General features: G+C 51.7%; 4 protein-coding genes and 2 non-coding genes across 6 annotated transcripts; 4 read left to right on the top strand and 2 right to left on the bottom strand.

Annotated features, from left to right (window-relative positions):
- Positions 1–3,656: 3,656 nt before the first annotated feature.
- NCU16688 (hypothetical protein) lies at positions 3,657–5,028 on the top strand. The gene is made up of 3 exons (XM_011395758.1): positions 3,657–3,979; positions 4,496–4,621; positions 4,673–5,028. The coding sequence occupies exons 1-2, from the start codon at positions 3,795–3,797 to the stop codon at positions 4,605–4,607; spliced, it is 297 nt and encodes a 98-aa protein (XP_011394060.1). The 5' UTR covers positions 3,657–3,794; the 3' UTR covers positions 4,608–4,621; positions 4,673–5,028.
- Positions 5,029–5,260: 232 nt separating this feature from the next.
- NCU09010 (hypothetical protein) lies at positions 5,261–9,824 on the top strand. Its single transcript, XM_952915.3, has 6 exons — positions 5,261–6,149; positions 6,202–6,928; positions 6,982–7,162; positions 7,219–7,659; positions 7,717–7,953; positions 8,012–9,824. Exons 2-6 carry the CDS (start codon positions 6,806–6,808, stop codon positions 8,809–8,811), a joined length of 1,782 nt encoding a protein of 593 aa, XP_958008.3. The 5' UTR covers positions 5,261–6,149; positions 6,202–6,805; the 3' UTR covers positions 8,812–9,824.
- Positions 5,307–6,664, top strand: NCU14121. Its single transcript, XR_897861.1, has 2 exons — positions 5,307–6,149; positions 6,202–6,664. It is a non-coding gene; the product is annotated as a ncrg32 (non-coding RNA).
- A 4,152-nt stretch (positions 9,825–13,976) lies between the features above and the next one.
- On the bottom strand, positions 13,977–14,048 carry NCU15241. The gene has a single exon. It is a non-coding gene; the product is annotated as a tRNA-Arg (tRNA).
- Positions 14,049–15,439: 1,391 nt separating this feature from the next.
- Positions 15,440–17,494, bottom strand: NCU09008 (hypothetical protein). The gene has a single exon (XM_952913.2). The coding sequence runs from the start codon at positions 17,330–17,332 to the stop codon at positions 16,166–16,168; it is 1,167 nt and encodes a 388-aa protein (XP_958006.1). The 5' UTR covers positions 17,333–17,494; the 3' UTR covers positions 15,440–16,165.
- A 2,863-nt stretch (positions 17,495–20,357) lies between these two features.
- On the top strand, positions 20,358–25,519 carry NCU09007 (hypothetical protein). Its single transcript, XM_953942.2, has 4 exons — positions 20,358–21,327; positions 21,406–21,501; positions 21,559–24,110; positions 24,201–25,519. The coding sequence occupies exons 1-4, from the start codon at positions 20,689–20,691 to the stop codon at positions 25,246–25,248; spliced, it is 4,335 nt and encodes a 1,444-aa protein (XP_959035.1). The 5' UTR covers positions 20,358–20,688; the 3' UTR covers positions 25,249–25,519.
- The last annotated feature ends 350 nt before the right edge of the window (positions 25,520–25,869 follow it).

Genomic DNA, 25,869 nt, shown 5'->3' with positions numbered 1-25,869 from the left:
GAAGCAGAAGAGAGAGCAACCAACACACTCGGGCTTCAGGTAGGAAGAACATTCTGAGGATGCTGTGCCTCCGGTATGCGGCACTACCGTGGGTGCGAGATATGGCCAAGGCGTACCTGAAGGATGCACGTTGCACCTCGATTGCACCCAGGAAGGAGCCTTTCTGGGACACTGACAGGATCCACGGTACCTTACGTGGACATTGCCCCATTTCATGAGTGGGATGATGGATGATTACCCGGTACTGTCTGTAGTGTACTAGATGCCGTGGTAGCCGTCCGGGTACCTGACTTTACGCCGCAGACCCCCTCGACCGGGAGCCCAGATGGCTACCTATGTAGAAGGAAAGGACTGGACGAAAGTATGTAATCAGGCTTCACCTTGAACCAAAATGGAGTGGGTGGTTCATCCTGTCTCGCTTCGGTTGCCCCCTGTCTCGTCTGCAAGGCGGCGTCATCCAATGTTGGTGTTGGGCGGGCGGGCTGGCTGGCTGGCTGATATGTGCAAAGTCGGTGCAGTGTTATGTTAATAGAAATGTGCATTTGTTGCTCGGGGTGGATGGGCTGGATGAAGTATTGAAGGCGACGACGGCGACTTCCATTTTTGTTGGCGATCATGATGTCAAGGTGAAGGGTGAGGGCGGGGCGGGGCAAGGGAACTCGGGGAATTGAATTGCGAGTGCTGATCAGTGATCATCAGCAAGCACATTGTCGACCCCGTTCCTTCCCACAAAAGTTTATTTCGATGTATACCAACCAGCCAGTGAAACGCATGGATGAAGGCATTACCTGTTGGATTAGACTCACGCCTGTGTTTTCAAGTCCTCCTCTGGCATTACGAAAACCGCAGCCGCAGATTTGGTTAGAGACTGTTAGCTGGCAAGAATGTTCGCGGATATCTGATACACCTCCCCGTATCCAGAAGCACGTCATGAGTTCCCTCTTGAACCGAGTGAGAACGACAAACAGCGACGGTGCAAGTGGCAAGACCTCACTTGATCCGCCCTCAAAAGGCAATAATTGCCGAAGGCCAGTACTGACCTTCTGTATTGTTGCTTGTCGAAATCCTCAGGTACAAAGTGAAAGATAGCCAAGGGACATTTCCATGCCAAAGAATTGCAAATTAATGCTTGGTGAACTGGCGAGCGTACGGAATCAACCCGACCCAACGATATCCCGCCAGTACGTGCTCAAGGGCTTTCCATTCGACCGCGGAGAATAACAGGACTATCTGTAACCGCAAAGTAACACAGCTGTCAAGAGACGTGGGGCAACATGTGCCATCTATTCCTCCTCGTTTCGAGCATAAATCCATGTTCGGCATTGCGGCATCGGCAACCTTCTTCATGACGAATCTCAGGTCGACCGTTCAGGTTGTGAACGATGGATCCGGGACCCCTTTGATGGTGTACGACAGCGGCTTCCTTCTGGACGTCTTTCGTAGGCGTGACATCCATGAGCCCCCTATTGGCCTGGCTTTGGCCCATCATGGCTTTGGGTGAAGATTTACCTACCATTGCAGCTGCTGGTGCTGTCGTATAAGCCGTGTATATACTGCAATGCAGTGCCAGCAACAAAGGATATCTGCTCACCTGCGCAAAACATGGAGCCAAGGACCTGTTCAAGTGGTCTGATTTGAGAGACCTGTGCAATAAACACCCGGACACGAGCCGATTGATCCAGAGCAGCGGGGGACAGCGTTCAAGTCCATCAACAGCGTATCTTGGGTCTTGTCCAGAAGTCCTTTACTGGATCGATGGCGATCGGGTCGCTCACCCGGTGAGATAATTGAAGGTATGCTTCACTGGCTGATGACCTGCCGTCCACTAATAGGCAGCCATGGGTCGCTTTACAAGTAGAAGCATCCAGTCCTTCTTTTATTTCAAGCGCCTTGATTTGGTCCGACACTCGCCGGGGAAATTGGGAAAGTGCTTCCGCACCAAGGTTTGCTAGGACGCTTCTGAACAAGACTCGAGTCTAGATGGACCTGAAGACGTCCGCTTTAAGCAGTTGAGCCCGATTTTCAACGAGCTGCCGGCTCATTGGGAGCGCCCACTTTCGAGCGACGATAATCAAGGTGGGATATCATGCCGAGAAGACGCAATCTCTATCTTTTCTGGTCCTGAACAGGGGTTGATTGCATGGGCAGGACATCGGGATGTGGGTAAATGGGCGGGGGTACGGTATCAGTTGATGGAACTGTGGCAGCCGGGATACCCTTCAGGTCCAGCGTTCTTACAACTCTCTTGCAACAAGACTATTCAGCCGGCGGAATTCGCAAATTGATGCGTGCAATGGGTTGAAGATGGAGAATTCTGCTGTTGTCCCCGCCGAAAAGTGGACGGGGATAATGTTAGCTTCCGTCCCAGTGTCCGGGAGATCTCCCCGGCGGACCTTGCAAGGAAAGATCAGTCAGTCTCATGTTTTGCTCGAAGATGGTCACATAATACAGCTTGGACTTGGCGATAGAGCGGAGGGCCATCTACTGCAATCTAGAAGTGGCTGATCGTCCTGCCATGAAGCTAGAGAACCGAGGCGTGCTAGCTTGGCTTAAGTGGATGGGGCAGCACACCCACCACCCGTCGGTGCTTGGAAATTCCGGACGCTGGTGGTGGTGGTGATGATGGGAGATGTCCAATTAGGTATCGGATCAGGGCCAAGACCATGGGCCGTGGTGTATATATAAAGGTCTCCATAAAAAGCACAGATACGGGCTCATCGAAGCTTGCCATTTTCTATAAGCACTACGACGTCGAGTGTCTCTGTGTGTCTGTGATGATGATGTGCTAGATCATCTTGTTGGTGGACGAAGGTGGGCTGTTTTTGATTGAAGCAACTGGCGGGGAGTTATTCCCGCCTGATATTCTAGCAGTGAGGTGTCGTGAGAGCTGAGGGGTTGGAGGGACCTACAGTAGCGACGGAATTCCCGTCCATGAGGAGCGTGAGATCTGGGTGGAGTATGCGCTACGCAGTACATAATGGTATCCACCTAAGCACAGGGTCCAGTACGTACACCACTATCTTGGGTTCTCCAGTCTCAGACAGCATTCTTCATGATCCAGGGCTTGGTTGTGTCCATCCCCACTTGAATCGATTCTGTCTGATGATGTGCCTGGATTAGACGGACGGTTGTCGGCAACCTATGCTCGCTCCCAATGGCAAGCCGGAGATGCAACGATTGCGAGTGATGACGGTGGTGTTTGCGCACCAAAAGCAACAAGTCGGGGACCCGCTGTTAAGGCAGGCGGGCCTGAATGAGGAGGTAGTGGGACATGTCTCCACTCACGACTACAACCCTCTTTCTCCTCTTCTGGAATCTGAACAAGGGGTCCAAGCATGGGCTTTTGGATTGGGAAAGGAAGTCACGACCTATGAATTGGATTTGCAAAGATCAGGCAGCTGCAAAGCGCTCTTTCCATCCTTCATCGCGGAGGAAGTCGCCCGAAAGTTTCGCCTCGGGCGTCTCCTGATTTTGAGTCTAGTCCTTCACTTCCTTCCTACACTAGTAGTCGTCTCGCTTTAATCTCCGTCCACAACGGCAAGACACACTCATCCCAGCTTCCACTTGACACGACGGACGGAGCATTCGGTTTGACGACGGCAGCCGCGCCAGAGACATTCCCCCTCTCTTCCATCCTCTCTTGCCGTGTCTTGGTTCTGCTTTCCTTGCCTCTGTCTCATGCTGTCTCAGCTGTTTCCCCATCTTACTTCGGCACTTGAAATTTACAGTCAAGATAACGGGCAGCAGGAAGTGTTCAACATCGCCTTGTGGGCCCGCCTCCAGCCTAGTCGAGGATGGATTCATGTCCAGGAACACTTCGTTGCTGCACTCAGCTAATTTCATTGTGTGCATCTGGCCGTACCAGGACGGTTGCGAGCAGTCTCACTGGGCCTCATCAATACCATCACCTACTTCCCTTGGTCTACCTACACGGTCATAACAGCTCTGGTACCATGAACGGCGTGACGACGGAGAGCCAGTAGGTACTCCATCACCAAGGCAACCCCGCAGTACCCACCAACCCTGGACCAGTCAAGCAACCATATCGAACGGCGGGCGTCCGGTAGTCAACCCTGTCGCAACAGAGATCCCCCGAGGCGAGGACACTTGCAACAGGCGACCTAGATGGTCGACGGACAAGATGCCCAGCCACTAGCCATTGGACCTTGGACGCTTGCCTCCTGCGACCTGCGTCGGCTACCGTGTCTGGAAAAAGACGAGCCAAGATCCATGGAGAGTCTTCCCTTGTGCAGTGGTGCTGATGCTTGCTGCCACGGTCCCGTATCAATACAACCCTCCCATCTCACACACCCTTGGCGTACACTACACGTACACCACTGCGGTCCTACCAGCCAGCCCACAGCATGAGCCTATCCCAACGCGAGCCACAGGCGCGGTGGAACAAGGGGAGGGGAAGGGTGCCGTGGTGGTGTTGGCCGGCTCCTTTTTGTGGCACTCTTCCATACTGCGCGCCAAATACACTAACACTACCTAGAGATGGACTGGCGGGGCTGGAGAACACCATGCCCAATGCTTGCTGCTTGTCTGGGATAACTCTGAATGCTGCATGCGCCCAGTGCCGAGTACGGACGATGTACTGCATATAGTACCTTCGGAGCAAGTTAGACTACCCTCATTCCCCCATGATCTTGTAATGTACTGACGTATGTAGTACTTCACTTCTCGAGATCACAGTGCGCGACCTTCTCTACACTACTTCTCTCTACCGCGACTGGGAACCTGGGAGGCATGCAGCTTGTCCCTCTCCTCGTGGGACTGCTTTCTGCTCGCTTGTCTTCCTCGTTCGTCTGTCTGATTGTCGTTGCCCGGGCCTTCCGCTCATACGAGACTCTTTGGGAAAGGGCAAAAAAAAAAAAAAAAGACACTACACAACCTTTTGTAAAGAGTCCAAGTCCAGTCACTCAGCTTCTCCGTCACTTTGGGTCAATATCGACGCTTTACGAGGAAACAAGTCCATCTACATACCAATCGTTCTGTGTGTTATTTATCCTCGGTATTCTTCGTCTTAAACCTCCCCTCCTGCAGCTGGTGCCGAGTGTTGTTCTCGGTGCGTGTGTGTGGACTCTTAACTGATTCTGGTGGAACCTCTTCGGTTCATCTGCGTGAGTGGCCAAGATAATCTGTCTGGATGTTACCTAGACCCTCTCTTGGCCATCCTCGTTTTTTATTCCTCGTACGTGGGCATCTTCCCTTACTCGGTGGCTCCTTTAGGGCGGTTAGCACAACTTCAAGGCCCCTCACCGTTTCTCTTTCTTTTTCTTTAAACACCACCCGTTTCCCATCTCCGTCCATCCTACACATCAACTCTCATGTCTGCACCCTGACCTAGGAACACCTGCTCTAACAACGCGGGCCGTTGAACCAGTCTCTCTCGCTTGGTTAGCATCGACCGGTCCGTCCATCTTGGTCTAGATGTGGTAGTGGCTTAGACAGGCTGTCATCATCTTGGCCTTCCCATCGTTGCCATCGCCAATATCTCCAGGACTACGCCTTCACTGCCCTGGTTGAACCGACAAATCTTATTTACCGTCCTACCGAGGCTCTACCCCGGAATAACACAAGATATCCACACGGCACTGATTGCCACACGACAATAGGGTGCGAAAGCCAAAGGCCTACCAACCTGATAGTCATACTGGTCTTCGAACAACATAGCCAGGCGAGTCTTCCGGGTGCCCGCTATCCCCACACTGTCTGTGTCTTGCCGTTGCCATCGGAAGGTTGCAAGCACCCGTCTCTACCAACCTCAACCAACCACTGGTAGGACCAAGCAGAAGTTGTCAAACGGCTGCGCGAGTCCACACTTTCTTCCTCCTTGCAAGGATCAACTGGGGCAGTCCTGCTCCCATCTTGCTCTCCTCTTTGCCCCATCGCCAGGCCAGCCACTTGTTTCGAAGAGGTTTGTGCGTGCCAAAGCATTTGTGCTATCACCACTCAGACCGGCACCCATCTCTAGTATCAAGTCAAGCTCCCGCATCGCTTTACTTTTCGACGTAGGGGGCGCGCTTTGCAACGCTGAATCCTTTGACCCAACAATTTCAGAAAGGAATATTGAGCAATATTCATCCGATAGTTTTGCGCTCTTCATTCGGGCCTGTCTCAGTCTTGATCAATAAACAAAGACTTTGGTAAGATCAACTTCATCACTTTGATTGCCCTCAGCTGACTTTCTGTTTGAAGCCACGATCCGACTGTCTCCACCTGTGCAAAGTCTACCAAACACCTCTGGCTCCATCTCTAACATTAAGGACGCCATTCTTTGTCTCTATGCTTGGATAGATCCACTTAATCTTAGCCTTGATCCATCCAATCTTTCTGTTTGGCAGTGGTCCCAGCTTGTCTCCGGTCCCAGCACGTTCCCGGTCCCTTTGCACGACTGGGGAAGAATCTGTCTTGCCTGGCCACTACTCTTGAAACAAGTCCTAGCCTTTGGCTCACTTTGTGGTTCACAGCTGCACGTCGAGGCAGAACTGGTTCGACCGAACATCAACAATCTATCCCACCAACACCCAGAGACACTTGCCAGCTTTGTTTTGGTTCAAAGGATCATTCTCCGTCTCAGCCATTTTTTTTTAATTTGAGACGACTGTTGTTTTCATTGTACAGTCAACCAGCCTGGTAGGCTCATTGAAGAATAAATCAGCACCCATCCCGGCCATTACATCTTATCTGCTTAACGATCTGGTGTTCCTCAACTTCACTTTGGCCGTCACTCTTTCTTGATCACGTCGACTCTGCTCGAAACATAAGTACTTGTCGGAACTCACGAACGGAGGTGCCAGCCATGGTCAATACATACGGGCATGGCCATTACGCTCGGCCACAATGGACGACGGAGAGACCTAATGGCGAACACATGCCAGACAATGGTCGTTACTACGATACAGGAATCAGGACCCCGCCACCTGTAGGTATTGTCCCCTATTCATTTTTTTCTACCCGATGCTGACAATGATACAGACAATTAGTGAAGTATTGCGTGAGCAGTGCAAGATAAACCACCAGAGCTTCTTCCTTGCTGTTCTCACCGAAGATGGTCATACGGTATACTTTACGGGACCGAATAAGTTGCCAGAGGGTGAAATCCAAAGATACTTCGACATGGATCGATTTATCCGCTATCAAAAACGGGCTGCTGAGAGTGAGTGGCCATCTCGTAACATGGTCGTTCCAGACCAAAACTAACTTAACCTACAGATGGCCTCGCTGGGGCCTACGATGAGATGTCGTTCGGACCAGAGTATCATGGGCGTCGCGGGTGTGACCGCCGCATGGAAACAGCCGAACAGTTCTACGATCACGTGCCACCAACATATCGGACCCGAAAGCGCCAGAGGGCCAACGTCCCCAGACGTGTTCGCGATGATGACGAGCCGGCAGTGACCGTATCCGCGAAGAAAGGCATACGAATCAATAACGCGCAGGAAGTGTGGGATTTCTATGATCAGCGCTTCAAGAAGATACAGCAGAACACATGCAAACTGATTGCCAAAGCGTGGATCAAGGCGATTGCACCAAAGAAGCAGTCCACACATCCCTACACAGGAACCAAAATTCCCGACTGGTGGCCAAAGCCTCTGGGCCCAACCAAGGATGAGGGCATGAGGCACAAGGAGCCGGACCACCTGTTCAAACCAGGTAAGACAATTGTCTCATGTGCAAATAGTTGAAAGACCCTTCCTAACACGATTACAGAGCGCCTCCGTCTGTTATGCCACTTGTTGAGACTCATTGTCGAGCCAAACTCTCAGCAGCATCCGAGCATTCGGGCCCAAGAACTCACTGTCGCCAAGTTGGAGGAGTTGACAATGGAGGCAATGGGAGGCTTTTTCAGCGACAGGGCCAATCCCAACCAAGCGAAAAAGAAACCCTTTTTAAAGGAGATCTTCAAGGTTGCTAAGGTCGAAGAACAGTATAAGAGGGGTGAAATAGGTTAGCTACAACGTTTATGGTGTGCCAAACCTGGAGGAGTATTCGCTAACATCACCAGATGGCGATACGGTCGTATACGTCATGGCCGATAACAACCAATCAGACTTCCCCTCCGACGATGAAGACGATGCGTGTAGAGAGGAGGATGACGAGCACCATCTTTCGGTAATTCCATCCCGACTCTCGCCTCCCAAAACAACTATGCCTCACGCCCTCATGCCTATTCCGACAACTGACCACAGCCCGACTACCAACATTCAACCAGGCTTCGTTAGCGAGATGTCGATTAGAAATCAATATCCAACTACTCTGATGCCGCCAGATCTCACATCTGACCAGCACTATGTGGAAAATGGGGGGATTCCGGTGGGAGGTCAAGCATCTCTGCAGCAGCATGGAGCGCCTGTTCAGATGCAGGAAATGATACCAAGTCCTCACGAAACAAGCCGTCGACCGTCCCTGTTCAGCTCGCCGTCCGACTACGCAAGCACTACTGCCTCCGGGCTGTATCCCGGTGCTTGGCAGCAGACTACAACAGCTCCAGGTAGCGCGACCATATATTCCTTTGGTACTTCCAGTCAACAGCCTCAACAGCCGCCGCACCCGCCACTCCCTCACCCTCAAGGAACCTTTGTTTCGCATCAGGGGGTACAAATAGGTCAGAATCAGCCACCGTACATGGGCTCCTCGTTTGACACGCTCCCTCACACAAATAACGGTCTTTTCCGTGGCCCCAACGTCAGCCAAGGTTCTGTGTCTCATGGGCAAAACTATCCGAGCTACATGCATCATGATTCCAGAGGGTTGCCGGGTGACATGAAGATGGATCCATCAAATCGCGGGTTACCGCCGCACTGAGGCGGAACTAGGTAGCGCAAGATTGGTTCCCTTTTGTCATGGTTGTTTTCGTGAGTCGACGGATTCCCATCAACATCACTGTTTCCTATCTTACTGCACATCCTAGATGGCGGGAGGGGCATATTTCTGCAATGTTACGCTGGTCAACAGGACAGCGCCCTTCCTGATTCCGGCGCAGTAATTCCCACCTCATGCTTACATTTACCCTAATATGTATTCGATACACCTCTCATGATATGGCATCAACACACACGCACACACGATTCGATACATTGATATAGCCAAGCAATTGGTAATTATTTGGACGGATGGAATAGGGGAGTGGAAAAGGGTACACGGTGGTGGTCAGAGCAAGGAAAGAGAGGACATTCATGGAAGACATGGTGCCATCTTACCCGAGACCTTTTGCGGTCGTCGATATGGAACATAAAAAAGGGGCCTGTTCCTCCCGGTTGATCCTCTCTTCATCCGTATTCGCGTTATCACTTTTCTTGTTTTTTCTGTTTGCAATTCCAGCGTTCAAAAAGACGGAGGTTGTACGTTCTTTGTCTGCGAGTTTAGGACTCGGCGGCTGATAGTGTGTTTATCGTTCTTTCTCAGTTTGTGTGGTGCCCTCCCTTTTTATTGCGTCTCTTGAGTCTTTGCTTTTTTTCCAGGCGCCACACAAAGTTTTCTCTTTTCCAAGTACAACATCGCTGCGTGGGTGGCCAATCTGTCTTTTTCGTCTACACAATGGCGCATGTGAGCTTATTAGTTGATCTATTCCCCCCAAGGTTGTTTGAAACGGGGCTCTGGACTGGTTAGGGTGGGTGGCCTTTTGTCGAATTCGTTTGTTAGTTTCTGCATAGCTAGTTTATTGCTTATCTGATCGCATGTTGTTTTTAATGCCTTGCTGTCGTCATGTTTGTTGCTGCTACGGTCCAAGTGCCCACATGTTGCTGCCCTTCATCTTCACACACTGTATATGGCTTCTGCGAGTCTTGCCAATCAATACTGTTTGTATTTCATTCTTTACCTTTGTCATGCACCGATCTCCCACTCAAGCATGGACACGAAAGTAGAGCTTTTCAATGAGCCTCCTCTCTTTGGTCGCAGCTTTTACGCCCAACTTAACTCGCCTACCCATTCCCATGCCCCAGCCTTCGGGCAGACAGGCGGAAGTTTCCCAAACCGGCCCCAAGAGCTGCATGTGGAACATCATCAACTGTCACTAACTCCTTCTCCATGATACCCAAGCTCCCCCAGTGCAATTATCTTTGGCCTCTTGCCTAAAGCCCAAACTAACCGACCAAATCCACCCGGCGTCACCGGTCTTTCACGTCGTATAGCGCATCGGGTCACTGCATGAGAACCGAGGTCTGCTGAGCCATCAAGATATTATACTTGACACAAGGACCGCTGTATGAGGTTATGTGGATATGTACGTATGTCTGCTTCTGGACAGTCCCGTGGTGGTCCGTGGCAAGCAGTGGCAGGGTCAAGACCATAACCACCGTGTACACATTTTGGTGGGTTGGGCGCCTCATAGACCAAAGCGGAGGGCCGTCACCTACCTCCCCGGGCCCCGAGGATACGGAGACGGATGGAGGGGCCAAGCAAAGGGTACCTAGGAGATGTGCAAGATATGGAACGGTAATTTTGATGTTGGTGTATACACGGTGGTATTGAAAGATGAAAGGGTACCTGAGTGTGGGTGTATACTGCCCGTCCATGACTACAAAGCAATTTACTTTGGAAGTGTGATACAAGGACAGTGTTGGACGGACTCACGTTTGTATACAAGTGGGGACAGGAGAAGATAGTCAGTGTGGTGTTCTACAGTGTTTGTTGAGATGGCGTGGGGTGAATACCTAGAGGTGTAAGTACTGATATTGAACAAATGAAAAACCCTGACACTACCTACACAAAAGAAGAGCTAACTGTCTACCTGGGAGTCGAAAGAAGGATACAGAGTATCTCGTCGTATGGAAGGATCATTCACATCATAACCCCCTTCATGGTAATCTACTCGTCCTCGCTACCAAATCGGCTCTGACCAGTGGTATTGGCTGGCAGGACGGACTCTATCAGCTTTTGTGAGGTGCCATGTCATCACTTCTTCGTATCCCAAACAACCGCGGATACTCATCTACAGTCACCACAGTACCGATACAAGACAGAAAGAAGAAAGGGTGGATAGGGTACACGACCTTGAGAAAGGTTCACGGTGAATGAGTGAGTGGGAGTCGATGACAAGTGAAGGAAATGTATAAAGCCGGGTTTCCTCGCTTGGTCAAGTTGCGTTACGTTCTGGCACCATAGATGATGGAAGCACAAAACAGATGCCTCGGTGGTGCTCAACCTACCTACCTGCTCGTACGCATTCACGAAGAAAAGAAATACTACATCAGTGCCGCATCATGATGTACACTACAAACGGACTCCCTCCCCCTCCTGTCTTTCCAGTCCCAAATCTCGGGCCTGGTGCCAAGGTCCGTATCTGGCGCGGCTGAATTCGGAGCTCGTGGATGAAATGGCGAAGTGATGAAAGGGACAGATGAAGGAGACCACAACTACCACCATTACCACCACCACCACCACCACCACCACTCACATTAGGTACAACAAGAGCGGCGACACCAACCGGCGGCCGCACCGCATTCCACACATTTGAAAAGGGAAGCAAACGGCTACTTGCAGATCATGACTAGGGCTCGATGTGTATATGCAGAGTATCTGTCATTTTTTTTTTTCCCTTTCCTCTCTTTCTTGTGGTTCCCTTTCCTAGGTATTCTCTGTACTGTGAACTACTGTGGTGGGTTTGTTTGTGGACGTGTAGTACAATATCGTACTGTGTGTGCGAGTCTATGTGACTCTATGTACACACGAAATACACAAGCATGTATACTTAAATGGGTGGTGCGGTGGGGGTAGGTAGATTATGTATATATACAAGTAGTAGTCAGTTGAGATCAGATGGGTGGTGACCTAAGTCGTAGACTAGAGGTAAATGGTGGTTCAGACAAAGAGAGGACGAAAGTTGAGGGCCTCCTGGTGAAAAAAAAAAAGATCAAGTAGACCGAGGTTCATGAAGAGGCAGTGACTGTCTGGCAGCTACACTACACTACACTACACGAGAGAGCCCAACGGTGGTGATACATACATGCCGCGGCGGTTTGGACGACGCCGGTTTGAAGTAGAACCTACCTAGTGTACTAGCTTGTGCTTGTGCTTGTGTTTTGGGAACACGACACAGTTTGTGTCCGAAATGGAAGTTACGTTACCTACCTACGAGGGTTCGCTTTTTCTGGTGTCACGGTGTCAGTCAGTCATGATGTCGTCTCGGGAAGCCGGTCGGTCGGTCGGTCGGCCGCCGGCCGGGGAAGCGGAATGCTTCGGATAGATAATGGGCAGTCTAGTATCTCCGAAAGGCAGGAAAGGACAGGGCACCGTAGAGGTAGGTTAGAAGTACTACTTAGTGGAATTTGCAAGTCATTGAACGTGTGTGAACGATAACCCGCACAGATACAGGAGAGGGAACAATTTGCGAATAGCGTTTGTGACCGCTTGTGAAGATAGGTATGATGGGTTTGGAAGTAAAGAAGTAAAAGGAAAGTGATTATCTATTCTCATGGGTTGGTTGGGTGGTATTCTACCAGTCAGTTTGCCAACAATGTGCCAGTTCCTGGGCTTCCAGTGACTGTCATCAATCCCAAGCGTTATACATATGGCGTCAAATTTCGACAATGTTTGCTTCCCCAAAGCGTGCTCGAACAAGGGGGGCCGGAACGGTGGGTGGCGGTGGTGGTGGTGTCAAACAATACACCCCTTACTAACCAAAATTGTCAGGAAACTACATAAAGGGAGATTGATTGCTTCATGCAGTGTGCAAGGAAGCATGAACTGAGGCGTTTTTTTTGGGTAGGTAGCTTTCTGTCCATAACACCGTTGATGTACGTACAGGGTTTTTTTTCCCTATTCTCTGTTCCTTCTTCTTCTCTTTTCTTTTTTCGCGGCCCGTAAGCTGTTCCGAACCCGCCCACCCACCTACCTGCTCGTTCTTGCAAACTATTCCCTTTTCTTTTCTCCAAGATCACGGCATTTGTCACTGGCCAAGATATCATGTCGACGGACACTGCCTGGCTAGCAAGCGTAGAGGAAAAAAAAAAAAAAAAAAACGAAAAAGAAAAAAAAAAAAACCGAAAAAGAAAAAAAAAAAAAAAAAGAAAAACTTGGACGACAGTCGACATCATCAATCGTGTTCTGATCCCAAACCGTAGGTGACAGGTCTTTTGGTGGCTTGGCTGTCAAAATGCTCCACAGGGCATCAAGTGATGGATGGGGGCGTATGTCGGAGCCATGAAAGAGTAGGTAGGTATACAGTATGTGGCTTTTTGGGAAGAGAAAGGAAGGGACTTGTTTGATGATTTTTTTTTTCGTCTTTGCTTGGTTTTCCTTCTCGTGGGACATCTTTCGTCAGAGTGCAGTGATCAGTGGTCATCAATTCTGGTAACGGGATGCAGACCCGTCCCGTCCCGCTATGCGAACGGAGGTTGATGGTGAAGTTGATAGGTTGTGGTCGAAATGGTTGACCAAGACTTTTGGGAGGCAATGATGGGCAAATGCGATGGTGGTGGGAAGTGGTGACGAGATTAAGAAGAGATTTTACATCGATTTTACATCGATTTTACGTTGGGTCCTCCTTTCGGTGCGCTCTCTAAACACAGAAGTTCATGATGCTTTAACGTTGTTCTAATTTTGAACTAGGGTTCTCGATCAAATATAAATGCAGTGTGCTCGCATGATCATTTCCAGAACGTCCCCTTCTAACTGAAGGTTATTCATCAAAAGCTCAATGTTCTTCAGTCGAATTGTTCTTGTATCAAATCTAGCTGGTCCATCGTCATATTGATGTTCAAAGACTCCGAGTCAGAGCGAAACAGCTACCATGTTGAGAGATAAAAGGTGCTGCTATACCATGCTACACCTGTCAGAAAGTCTCGTTCGTCAAATTATCCAATAATGTGCTGGCGGATAGTGATCGATGATGGGGCACATAACCCAGATCTATGTCAATCCACTCAGTCCTGGATTACTATTGTTCTGGCTCGATTTTCGTAGGAACCAAAAGCTAAAAAAAAAAAGTAAAAGCAAAATGATCAGATATCTCGAACGAGATAAATGCACGATCCACCCAGGGGTCGAACCTGGAACCTCCTGATTCGTAGTCAGACGCTCTGCCATTGAGCCAGCGGACCGTATTGCGGTTTGATTTCTTTTGTGGCAGTCCATACGTTCATCTAGATAATTCGAAGCATTGGCCCTTCTCCCTGGAATTTATCTTTGCAGTTGAAGAATTCCATGTTTCTTTGAACAGCACATGTTCAACTTTCGTACACTAGGATTAAAATCTTGTTGGCCACCGATGAAACCTACTTCTAATATCAAAAGAACAGTGAATACGTGGGGAAAACAAAGAGGAAGAAATAAAAGAACATGTACATAAAACCATGTTCATTATCCCATTTCAGTGCTCCTTCTCTTTTTTGGTGGTCACTAGCTTATCTGGGGCCTTCAAACTGGAATTTGTATTAAACTCTCCAAGTGTCAGTGGACAATTGAACTTGGTCCGACTTCATCCTCCTTTTCTTTGTGTTCAAGGAGAGTGGTTCTTGACATCCCATAATGTTCACACCTGTATGGTAGGATTAACATTAAGGTAGGTCTGTGGTACGGCCAACACCCATCTTCTTTGCAAAAGTAACAAGGGAAGAGATGAGACAGAGAGCAGACGCACGAAAAGAAGGAAAGAGAATTTATCTGAAAAGTAAAACACATATCGCTAGCGTCTTGAGTAAGAATCGCCGGTCCGGGAGTGTGCGGATGGGATGAACATTTCCTAGGATACTGCCTGTGGAAGTCTTGTGTGAGTGAGAGTATCATCCCAGCCCAGTTCCTCGACGAATAGTGTAGCTATATGTCTCGGATGATGAAACGGGAATTCTGAGCGAAAAATCTCTGATGCAGCAGTGGTGAGAAATAGGTTTACAATATCGATCAGCTGTGATGACTCTTTCGACGTCAGTCGCCAAATGCGGAAATCTCCCAAACAGGAAGAGATAATAGAGCATTGTCTACACACCAGCAGCTTGTTCCTGGCCATGGTGATGAAGGCGATGGCTGGATATAAATGTGTTCTTCGGAATGGGGTGAGTACTAGTGAGTAGATAGCTAGGTAGCTCAAAACACATTGAACGGGTGATGTTCGCTTTGAGTGACAAGAAGACTCGCCAGACTCAATCGCAGACATTATCTGATACCTTGGAAGAAGTGGTGGTAGATTTCAGGCTCGTCTGGACGAATCCAGCTCTCAGATGGGTTGGTCGTAGACCATATGAGGGTTGGAGAGTGAACCGATGCTGCTCCACTGGCGATGTTAGTCCTGGGGAAACAACGATGCCATCTCTTAGCATCAATTGAATTCGAATGTAGCTCAGCCGATGCTCACGATGTCCACTGTATGGATGAAAATGTGACTTGACGATAATTACGAAGCTCTCCAATGCCATGCCACAGCATCTTTTCCTTGAAAGACTCACGTCATTATCGCTGCCCAACATCAATGACAAAGCTTGAACTTATGACGGTGTCTGGAACGAAGCAATCAGGTCTCATTGTGAACAACTTCCTTTTACTACCTCCAAGGGATGGCAATGAAGCAATCTCAGGGTGAGTCAGATGCCTTATAATCGGCAACAGTATAGATGACGGGACCAGTAGATTAGCAATCGGGCATCACACTGCCGCCAAAAACAGCAACCGTTGATGTCTACGTGTGTCAAGCAGCACGATCCTGACTCCTTCCAAGGATAAAATAGGCCCACGTTTATTAGAGAGTCCCACCAGGAGTGATCGTTGGGTACAAAGTTATTGTCCCGTATCACAAAAAGCTGTTGACGAGTTGGTATTCAGGAGAATTGCCTGAGCAGGGTTGATCTAAACCATGCTTCACCCACCGTTATACTTTCCGCGTATCATTCGATAATCGCCAGTCTACGTCGAGCAGGCGGAGTATCTCGCGGACTGGCAGGAGGACGGTTTCTCATAAGCGTCTGAAGGCCCCTGCCAAATCGCTCCCTGAACCACAGAGCTCGTAAACCATATCCTATACTTGGAATGACGGTAGTACCGAGCTGCGCTATAGAGCGACTATCCCGATGACGTCTGAACTTGAACGTGACCCGTTCCCGGTCAGGGGCTCGACATCCTTCCTGGTTATAACAGCGTATGGGTTTCGACCACATCCATTCCGTCATAAACTCCAGGGCTGTGTACGGTGCACGCGCCTCACTCCGCGGGTGAACTGGTGATCCGGTCACTCATTATCGTCAACAGCATCTCCAGCATCGTCCTGCTCGCCTTCGGCGTCATCATCCAACTCTTCCTCAAAATCATCCTCTCCGCTGCCCCAATCATTATCACCCCCCTCTTCTTCATCATCATCATCATCATCATCCGACTCCTCCGCCTTCCTCTTCTTCCCCATTCCCGGAGCGGGCGGCTTCGGCACATCATCCTTCCTGACAAAGACATAACTCCTCGCCGGCCTCTCCTCGCCCTTCCAAGCACCCTCGGCCGCCTCGCCCTTCTTGTTCCTGACGACCCCGAGCGTCCTAGCATGGTGATAGCCCGGATACGCCCGCGCCTGGAACTTGAAGCTCTTCTCGACAGCCAGGTCCGAGTGCCTTGCCAGATCCCTAATGTTCCACAGCGTGTAGGGCTCGCCCTCGAACAGGGTGACGATCACCGAACCGCCAGGGGCCAGCGAGAGCAAGGAGCGCTTGAAGAAGTCGACCAGCAGCTCCTGGTTGTAGCGCACCTGGCGGTTGACGTCGGTGGACTTGCCGCCGACGTGCGGGAAGTTGAAGATGATGCGGTCCATGGTGCCGACCTGCTCGACCCGGCCCGCCTGCTTGTTGTCTTTGGTCTTGGCCTTGTGGGCGAAGGGCGCCATGCGCCGGGCGTCGACGTTGTAGAGAACCTTGCAGCCGGGCACGGCGAGAATCTTGTCGACGTTGGCGCGCACGTGGGGGTATTTCGCGGATAGCTCGTCGAGGTCCTTTTCGTAGACGGAGGCGGTCAGGTGGGTGCAGTGGTGGTGCTCGACCAGGGAGGCGGCGAAGCTAAGGTCGCCATCGCCGACGAGGAGGATGTTTTCGTCGGGGCTGAAGGGTATTGTTGGATCGGAATGCTGCTTTTGCTTGTGTTGCTTCTTGTTCGTGGAGCTGGACGTCGAGGAGGAAGAAGAGGGGAGCGGGGGCGGGGCTGCGGAGGATGCGGAGGCGGAGCGGGAGGGCTTTGTGGATTGTTGCTTCTGTTTTTGGTGTTGCGCGGGGCCGTGGCCGTGGCCGTGAGCGGACGAGCCGTGGCTCTTTTTCTGCTTCTTTGTCGGTGGACCGCCGGCACCACCACCACCACCACCACCACCTTGTTTCGCAGCCTTTGCGGCCTGAAGAAGACGACCACCACCCTTCTTTCCCATGTTGTCTGTTGGGGCAGAGCAGCCTTGTTCTATACAGTACCCTTCTAAGATACTAGGTATGTATGCCAAGTGCGTGGATGCGGTGACCAGTCCGTCTCTGCTCTGCACTCTGGAGTAACCCCAGTTGCAAGAAGAAGAAAAAAAGCGGGTTCCGGGGGTTCGGGCGTTCGAAGGGCACGGAGGGCCGGGGGGGGGATTTTGGGGGGGGGGGGGGGGGGGGGGTCGCGGCGGGATTGAAAAATTCAGGGTCCGGATGGACGGAGATTGGCATGGATGAAATTGCCTGGCTGAGGTGGACGGGGGAGTGCCACTGAAGAGAGCCTGTGTCAGGGCGCGCTGTGAGTGCTGAAAATTACCTCTACCTCTACGTACCTCTACCACCTACCTACCTATGGTAGGTAGGTTGTTTCCGCTTTTCCTTGTGTTCGGTTCCATCCGGCAGGAACCAGATCATGGAGTGCCGTGCATGGGCCCCGCTGTGTCCAGTCCTGTGCCCCACCATTTCTATCCACTGAGAGAAAGCCCACAGGTGAACCCTAGCAGGCGGCTCCGGGACGGGACCTGGCGGGTTGCGCTTGGCCCCACGTGAGAGGTACGGGGGCGACAACAACGAACGGTTGCTGTACCTCGCCCGGCCCGTGATGTGTTTGTTTTATGAACCTTGTGTGTGCCGTTGCCGCCGCGACATTACTGTATGGTGGAATAGTCGTAACCAAGAGTTTTTGATATCGAGAATCATCCATGATTGACATGGCAGTCTAGAACATTCACCTCCATGGTCCTATGGAACGAGGGACGGGAGCTAGTTGGGACGAGCACGGAGGCGAAGAAAAGTCAATATGCACAGCATGCGGTGGTGGTCATCTCAGTTATCAAGCCTGGGAGATCAATCTTCCTGCCCTTGCCCTAAGTGGCCAGCCGTATTCGAACCCCTTTCCATTATATTGAAGCGTTCCGCCTTTTCGCCTGAGTGTGTTGAAGATGGTTTGGCATGATATGAGGCTCCCATGTCAGCTGCCCGGTCCTCACTCTCTACCTTGGGGACGGGAAGCTGCGCGCTTGATACCACCTATTGACAAGCTGGAAATCTGACGAGCCGGAACTGAGGATGTTGATGTATGAAAACAATGCAGCTCTGAAGCCTTCGGTGATGCCGTAACAAGTCGGAAAAAAATCAGCATTTACTGCAGCGGAAGTAAAGCAACAGGCAATGAGCAGAAGTGCACCAGTCCCAAAAGTGCGCTAGATACGGTATGCATGGTACCTACTGCAGGTCCAAATGGTACGATGACATCTCCTTGCATCGAGGGTGAACTTCAAGGTATGAGCAACATGAGGTAAACACGGTGAGCCTCAACTGGATACATATCGCTTCTTAGAGGGGGGTCATCAACTTGTTGGTTCCGACCATCATCTTGCAATCACGGCAAGCTGGCAATGTGTATGTTCCTTGATGTCCGCGTCCTCGCTGTTCGACCATCTAGCTTAGGTTCTTGTTTCTGGGCATCCGCTATCCTCTCTGGATTCTGAAAGCGCGTCTTTATAGTCGATGCTATCAACGATGCCCTAAGACATGGGATCAGATCTTGATCAAGATCCCCTCGTCACCCCCCTGAGCAGCACCAGGCAGGGACAAAATTACACGGAAAAGGCCGATCAGGTTCGAAATAGCATTGTCTACCGAGCCAACCGTGATTCGACTAAAAGGCCAACACACCAACTACGGTTTATTTGCAATTCTTCAAGCACGCGCGAAAGTGTGGTCCATGCTCCCGTCGCGACAAGTGCTGGTTCCGAAATGCACGACGAACCGGGCGTGTGAGTATGGACGGAGTCTTGGCAACGTTAGATTCCAGCTGTGGGTCCTTCTCGTCAGGGTCACTAAAACTTGCACAGATTTGAAACCACGAGGCGGTGATTAATCATTGCGCTCAATGGAAGTGCATTGTTGGTCAACACGAGAATGAAGGGGGGACTACGAGTCTATTTGAATACCAAAGTTCTTATTGACCGTATGCCCAGTAGTCACTGCTATTGTGTTGTGCCATTGACACCTTTACCTACTTGCCATTCCATGATGTCGTATCGTCTGTACCATAGTGTGGTGTATGTAGGTAGTGTAAAAAAGCCTTCACCTTGACATGGCCCGGACGGCGACCAGGTTGGAGACTTTTCTTGGACTCGCTGGGACCAGTTCCATTTTGGGCAGGAGACGGAAGGTTGTGATTGGCTGCACACGCCGGGTAGGCCTTGGTGGATCCCAGGCCGTGGACGCAGCCGGTCTGTGCTCAGGGCGTCCAAGGTCCGTTAGTGCACCGGCCAGCCCTGCAAGTGAAGCTCTGCAGCGCCAGTGGTCAATTTGCCCTCTGCTGAATGGCTAAAAACACCTATGGGAGGCCCGGCCAGCGAGGACGATTATTGCCCGGGCCTCGTTCTTGTGAGGTGTAGGTTGTGTGTGTGCAGTGTGTGTGGTCTGTGAGGCACGGATCCATACCTCCACTGTATTCAGCATCCAGCATTGGATACCTCTACCTACCTACCTCTACCTACTGGTAGTATCCAATGTGCAACAACTCCTCAACCAAAGGAGCCAGTCCTTCCATCTCATCCCATCCTCACTCAGGTTGACGACGGACCCGACTGTGTGTTGGTGACTGACAGTTATTCTATTCTATTCTATTGTCAAGGTCTGACACAATAGGTAGGACGTCCAGTGTCTGTTCACTCCGTCCGTCCCTTCACTGCCGCTGTCCTGCGAACCTGCAGACCCGAAAATTGTCCAGGGTACTTCTACATAGGTAGTGAACATTATTCACCCTTTCCCGTCCACCAGAGGCACCAGCACCACCACCGAACCGCATACTTCTCAACCTCGACTCTTCCCTCACCCTGCACCTTTTGCTGCCTCTTGGACAGCCTTCTCTTTTCTTACGACATCAGCAATCTACCCTCTGGTATTTCTTTTCTACATCTTTGCTGTCGAGGCCTCTTCTGGGCGTCTATCTCGACCTCACAGTCTTCTTGGCAGCACTGCTCGCACCCCTAGCAACCAACCAACATACCCGCGGGGCGTATAAGGAGAAAGGATCTGTACCGGGCTACCTACCTACTTACAGAAAAGTGAGGCCAGCATCCCGAACTCACCACAACACCACAACCTCTTATACACACGCCAAACAAGCCAGCAATCACAGATACCATACATCGGCCTCTTCTCTTCCCTCTTGTAGTGGCTGTCCATCGTGCGGATTGTTTGTTGCCGCGCTTTTCAGCACACAACTACCAGCATCAACACCACTACTAACCAGCTCACTTTCTTCTTACCTTCTTGGCCCGCCTCCCCAGTCCATGGAATCATGGACGACGCCAGCAGCTCTCAGCAGCTGGTAGACACCAGTCAATCTACCCCAGACTCGCAGAATGAGCCCATCACCAACACAATGACCCCTTCTTCCTTTTTCTCCTCCAATGATACCCCTTCCAACCATGTCCAGCAGCCGCCTGCCGATATTGCCGCCCCATCAGCCCTCATCCCCAAGCCAGCTTCCACAAGAGGCGGCACTCGCGGGAGGGGCCGAGGTGGTCGTGCCAGAGGCAAGGGCCGAGTTGCAAGGGCTGGCCCCAAGATCACAGTAGCCAAATCCTCAACTGCCATCCCCAAGCCGGGCACCGGTCGTGGCCGTCGTCAACGGGCCTACCAGTATACCAGGGCCCAGGCCGCCTACGAGCGCAACATGGAACTTCGTTCGGCTTACAGCCAACTCGCCCGCTTGGCCAAGCCCGTGCTTGACGAAATCGGCTCTCGTGAGAAAAAGGCTCTCATGGAAAACCCCCAGATGGTCGAGGAAGCGCCCGAGTACCAGGAAGTCATGCGCTTCCTTGACCAGCGCCGTGACGACACCATCGCCACCAGCGCTCGTCGTCTGGAGTACGAGAAAGCCATGGCCCTGAACGTCTTCGAAGGGCAACGTGAAGCTGTTTTCAGGTCAACAACGGTAAGCACAGATCGCTCCCTTCTTCACTTTGCAACCGCTCCCCAAAGTGCCTGACACTAATCCACATCCACCTCTTAGCAACTCACGGCCGAACTATGTGAGGAATGGTACACCTCAATGCTGGCCGAGGTCGAGAGGTTGGAGTTTCTTCACGATAACAAACTTCCCTTGGATGTAAGCTATCTTGCTACCCCTTTGTCCTTGTATCTACAAACTGACAGTGTTACACAGCTGCCCCCTGCCCCTTGCACAGATTACACCTACAAGGACATTTCACAAAAGCAAATGGATGAACAGGGCAGATTTGCCGAACGCGACGATGAGGGCGACGAACTGCCATGCTCGGGCAAGAAGGTTAGTGAGCTCATGACCGAAGCCTATCAGGTCCACTCCCAGCTCCCACCCAAGCGCAAGGCCGATGGCCAGTTGGCGGGCGAACCCAACCCCAAGATGGTCAAGGCCCACACGTCCAGCCTTCTCGGTGGCACCGATACTATTCCGGGAAGCAAAAGCAACACACCGGAACCCGGCTCGAAAGCTCCATCACCAGTTCCCTTCTCTCCGTCCAAGGGCGGAAGGTTCGAACCCAGTTTGCTGGATCCCCCTCTTCCCAAGGGTGCTGAGGAACCGGATGAGTACGGGGTACGCCTAATCCAGCGCAAAGACAAGCGTGCCGAGTTCCACAACAACCGGATCATGGTACCGCCCATTTTCGAATTCGACGACGACGAAATCGGCTTCCGCGACTCGACCAACGATCCCGTCAAGGGCGCCACCAAAGCCAAGCGTGGCAGATTTTACATGACACCTAACTCCAACTACTTTTATGTTGATCGCCGCGTGTCAAACTGGGATTCTACCCAGGTTGAGGGCGAATTGGACGAGGAGATTGTCAAACAGTATGGCCTCCATCCCAAGATGGGCATTCCTCTGTCGTCGTCCACCAACGTCGATCAGCCCCCCATGCCTCATGTTTCTGGCTGGAAGCCTGTAGTCTTGGTCGATCCCAGGGGACAACAAGTTCATGCGTCGAGGACCATCAAGGCAGCTAGGCTGGATGCTCAAGGAAGGAAGTTTGATCTGATGAATGCTTTGCGTAAGTTTTGCGAACAGGAAGGCATTCCCGAAAAGGAACTTGCACCAAGCAAGGAGGAACGCGAACAGAAGAGAAGGCAAGAGCTTGAGTTGAGGGGTCTCGATCCCGACCAAGACATCGAGTCCCAAATCTCGCAGTCAGTCACGCCCGCGCGCGTTCCCTCGCCGGTCAACACGACGGTCTTTGATGACTTTGTCCAAGGAGCCCTTCAAGCCGCTGCAGCTGACGAGGAGGCCGAACGGACGGCGGCGGCATCCCGCTCGCAGGCCTCCAAGCCATTCGATGCTATCAGAGATGCACTTATGGACAACTCGACACCTGCGCCGGCCCCACAACCGCTCGCCCAGCAGCCACCTGCTCCACTCCCTACTCAGGAGACGCAAGTCACGGGCTTTGCTGATACTACCAGCTTGTCCTACCTTGCTGATGTCGCCGAGAGAGAATCTCAGGAGCAGCGGTACCTAATGCACCCTTACCACCACCAGGGAATGCAGTCCGGCCCATCGCGCACTTATTCGGAGGCTCATCAGGAGAGTACCCCGATCGACCCGTCACTCCTGCCACCACAATCACAGCACAATAGTGTGCCTCGAAATAACGATTTCGAAAGACCGCAGCACTATCACCATGTAGAATATCCTCGGCCAGAAGGATATGGTGTCTATGCCCATCAAGAGCCTCACCCGAACGACGGATCGAGGCCCAATGATTTTCTGAGGACGGCGCTTAATCCTTCTGCGTATCCTCCGCCCCCGGAATCACATCCTGGACAATATCAGGACTACTCCATGCAGGGTCCTGCCACTGGCCGAACGCCCTTCTCTACCACGGCTTCGTCTAAAGGACTTCCAGCTTTGCGACCCATGCACGGAACACCTGGTCCTGATGGACAGGTCAGCCCGGTTCTCCCGCCTTCGGCCCATCCTAGCATGGTGGTATCGAATAGCGGTGCGTTTTATCCTCCGGCGCCTAACAGGCCCTTTCACAATGGTTACTCGGCGCAAGAGTCACCAGTACCTATGCAAGCAGCTGTGCATCATCTACAGGGCATGTCCCTTCAACCTCCACCCGGCCACGCCGAACCGCATCCGTCTCAGATGCAGATGCATCATTATCCGATGCCGCCCCAACCCTACCAAAACGGCCCGATTCCTCTTGCGCCGGCGCCAGGTCCTATGCAAGGCCCCGTACATATCCCCGCGGCTTCTCCTTCGCCTACGCCCGGCCCGGGTCATGCACCTCCTATGCTCCAGCCGGCACCTCCACCGCACTCGCTGGCACCGATGCCTGGTCAATCGATGATGCCCACCGCCGGCAGCCCACCGCCCGGACGTTCGCGTCCCGGAAGTTCTTCGGCGCCGTCTGGACCACCTCCTTCCTCCGGGGCCTCTGCCGCTTCGAACAAATACCGAAAACTCGAGCCTGCCCCAACGCCTCCTCACCGTCTCGGCTATACCGCCAACGGCCAAGAGCTACGAACAGTTCAGTTCGACTACCGCGAGGCTATCAAGGACTACACCCCGGTTGAGCCGCCCCCTAGGCATGGACCGACTCACATCCGGGGATGGACCCATAACAACCTCAAGAAGGGCCCCGGGGCCAACAGCAGCCGCCCTACCTCATCCAAAGGCGCCGCCACCACCAACGGCGTCAACGGGGCCACGAACAACACCACCAACGGAGACGGGTCGGCATTAGCACCGGCAACAACCTCAAGCACCACCGAGGAAGCCTCCTAGAAAGAGGTCTCTGCCGTCGCTAAGCCGTCCTCCGCCAGTGCTCGTGCTGGCTCGTCTTCGTCGAGGGCTGTCAGCAAGATGCCCGTTGTTTTCCCGCCGCCTGTTATTTTTCAGGCGCCTGCCCCGTCGCCCATTGCGCCACAAGTGCCCACTCCTCCGCCGGCTGCTTCACAATCTGCTATTGTTTCTCAGGGGCCCACTCTTCTCCCAGCATCTCCCATCTCACAAGGGGCCGTCGATCCGCATGTGGCCGACATCCCACAAAATTCTACCACCAGCTCCCAAGCGTCTATCAAGCCCGTTCGCGCCGTAAGGACTGCCGACAGGTCCCTGTTGGTCATTTCCGCGTCTGCCATGAAGAAGTTTTATCGGAACAAATCCCAAAGCGCCACGTCCAGTAGCAGTGTCAGTAGTGCCAGTGATAACAACAGCGACAATGACGATAAGGGCCCTGACGTCGTCAAAGAAGGAATTGAAATTGCGGCCCCTAGTCCTGCTCTCACCCCAGCAACGGAGGCCAGCATTAGCTCCAGCTCCACCAAGAGAAAGAGAGCATCCACATCTGAGGACTCAAGAAGCAGTAATGGTCCCAAGAGAGTAAAGTTCATTTCGAAACGGGACGCAGCACCAGTGTCAGTGGGCGAAGATGCATCCTCGACGTCGACGGAGCTGCCACAGCTGCGGCCACAATCGCCTTCTCAGCAGCGGAAGCAGCAGCAAAGGTCGCAACAGGAGGGTATCATAATGGATACAATCACAGTAGCCACCATCAGTAGCCCTGACACCGCGAAGAGCCCAACAGCCACCAAGCGCAAGAGCCCGACAGCTGCAAAGAACAGCCCAGCTAAAACCCCATCCAGGACCCCGGCTAAAAGGAAGAGAGCCGCAGTGAAGATCAAACAGGAAGAGGGAAGTCCCAGCCCTAAAAGGGTTAGAATCAAGAAGGAGAACAAACAGCCGCGCCAGCCCGCCCACAGCAGCTATCGGCTTAGGAACAGGGGCGGACCGCGGCTGGAGTTCAAGGAGAATTCGAAGGGGGAGATGGAGCTGGTTGAGCTTGGGGATGAGGAGCAGAGGAGGGATTGATTTAGTGAATGAGTTCGGGACAGAGAAGTACAGAGGGATGTTGGAATCAATCTTGGTTTGCTTGGCTGGTTGGCTACACCACACAGAATCCATCTTGGAGATGGAAAGAAGAGCAAGAAGAATCTTCATCAAAATAAAGCCATAGGCCAAAAGAGCCATGACAAAGGTGCATCTGGATATACCAAATACCAAAACTACGACATAACAGATTGCATTTTTTTTTTTTTTTTTTTTTTAGTTTGCATTGCTTCACGCATAACAAAAGAAAGAGCGGAAGGGAGGAAGGAAGGAAACAACCGTGGGGAGCGTATATACCAACATTGCGCTGGATAGGATGGAGTTGTTGTCTTTGATTTGACCTTTTGGTTTTGGTTCTGGTTTTCTTTTTTTTCGGTTGCTACAAGACAGGAGTTCGGAAGCATAAAAGCATTATTGAGGTTTTGATCAAGAACCAGGGAATACAAATTTGAGAATTACTAGTTGCTTTCAGATACATCATACATTGAGATATGTATAAATGGATTGATTACATGACATTGTGGTGATCTTGTACACACCCTCTCTCACAGAACTCCTCCAACTGCCATAACGTTCTCATGAGTGAATATTGCCACACGTTAC

This window comes from Neurospora crassa, linkage group III, assembly GCF_000182925.2.
Source record: "Neurospora crassa OR74A linkage group III, whole genome shotgun sequence".
In the NCBI taxonomy this organism is placed as follows: domain Eukaryota; kingdom Fungi; phylum Ascomycota; class Sordariomycetes; order Sordariales; family Sordariaceae; genus Neurospora; species Neurospora crassa.
This window is presented reverse-complemented; position numbering and strand designations above follow the sequence as displayed.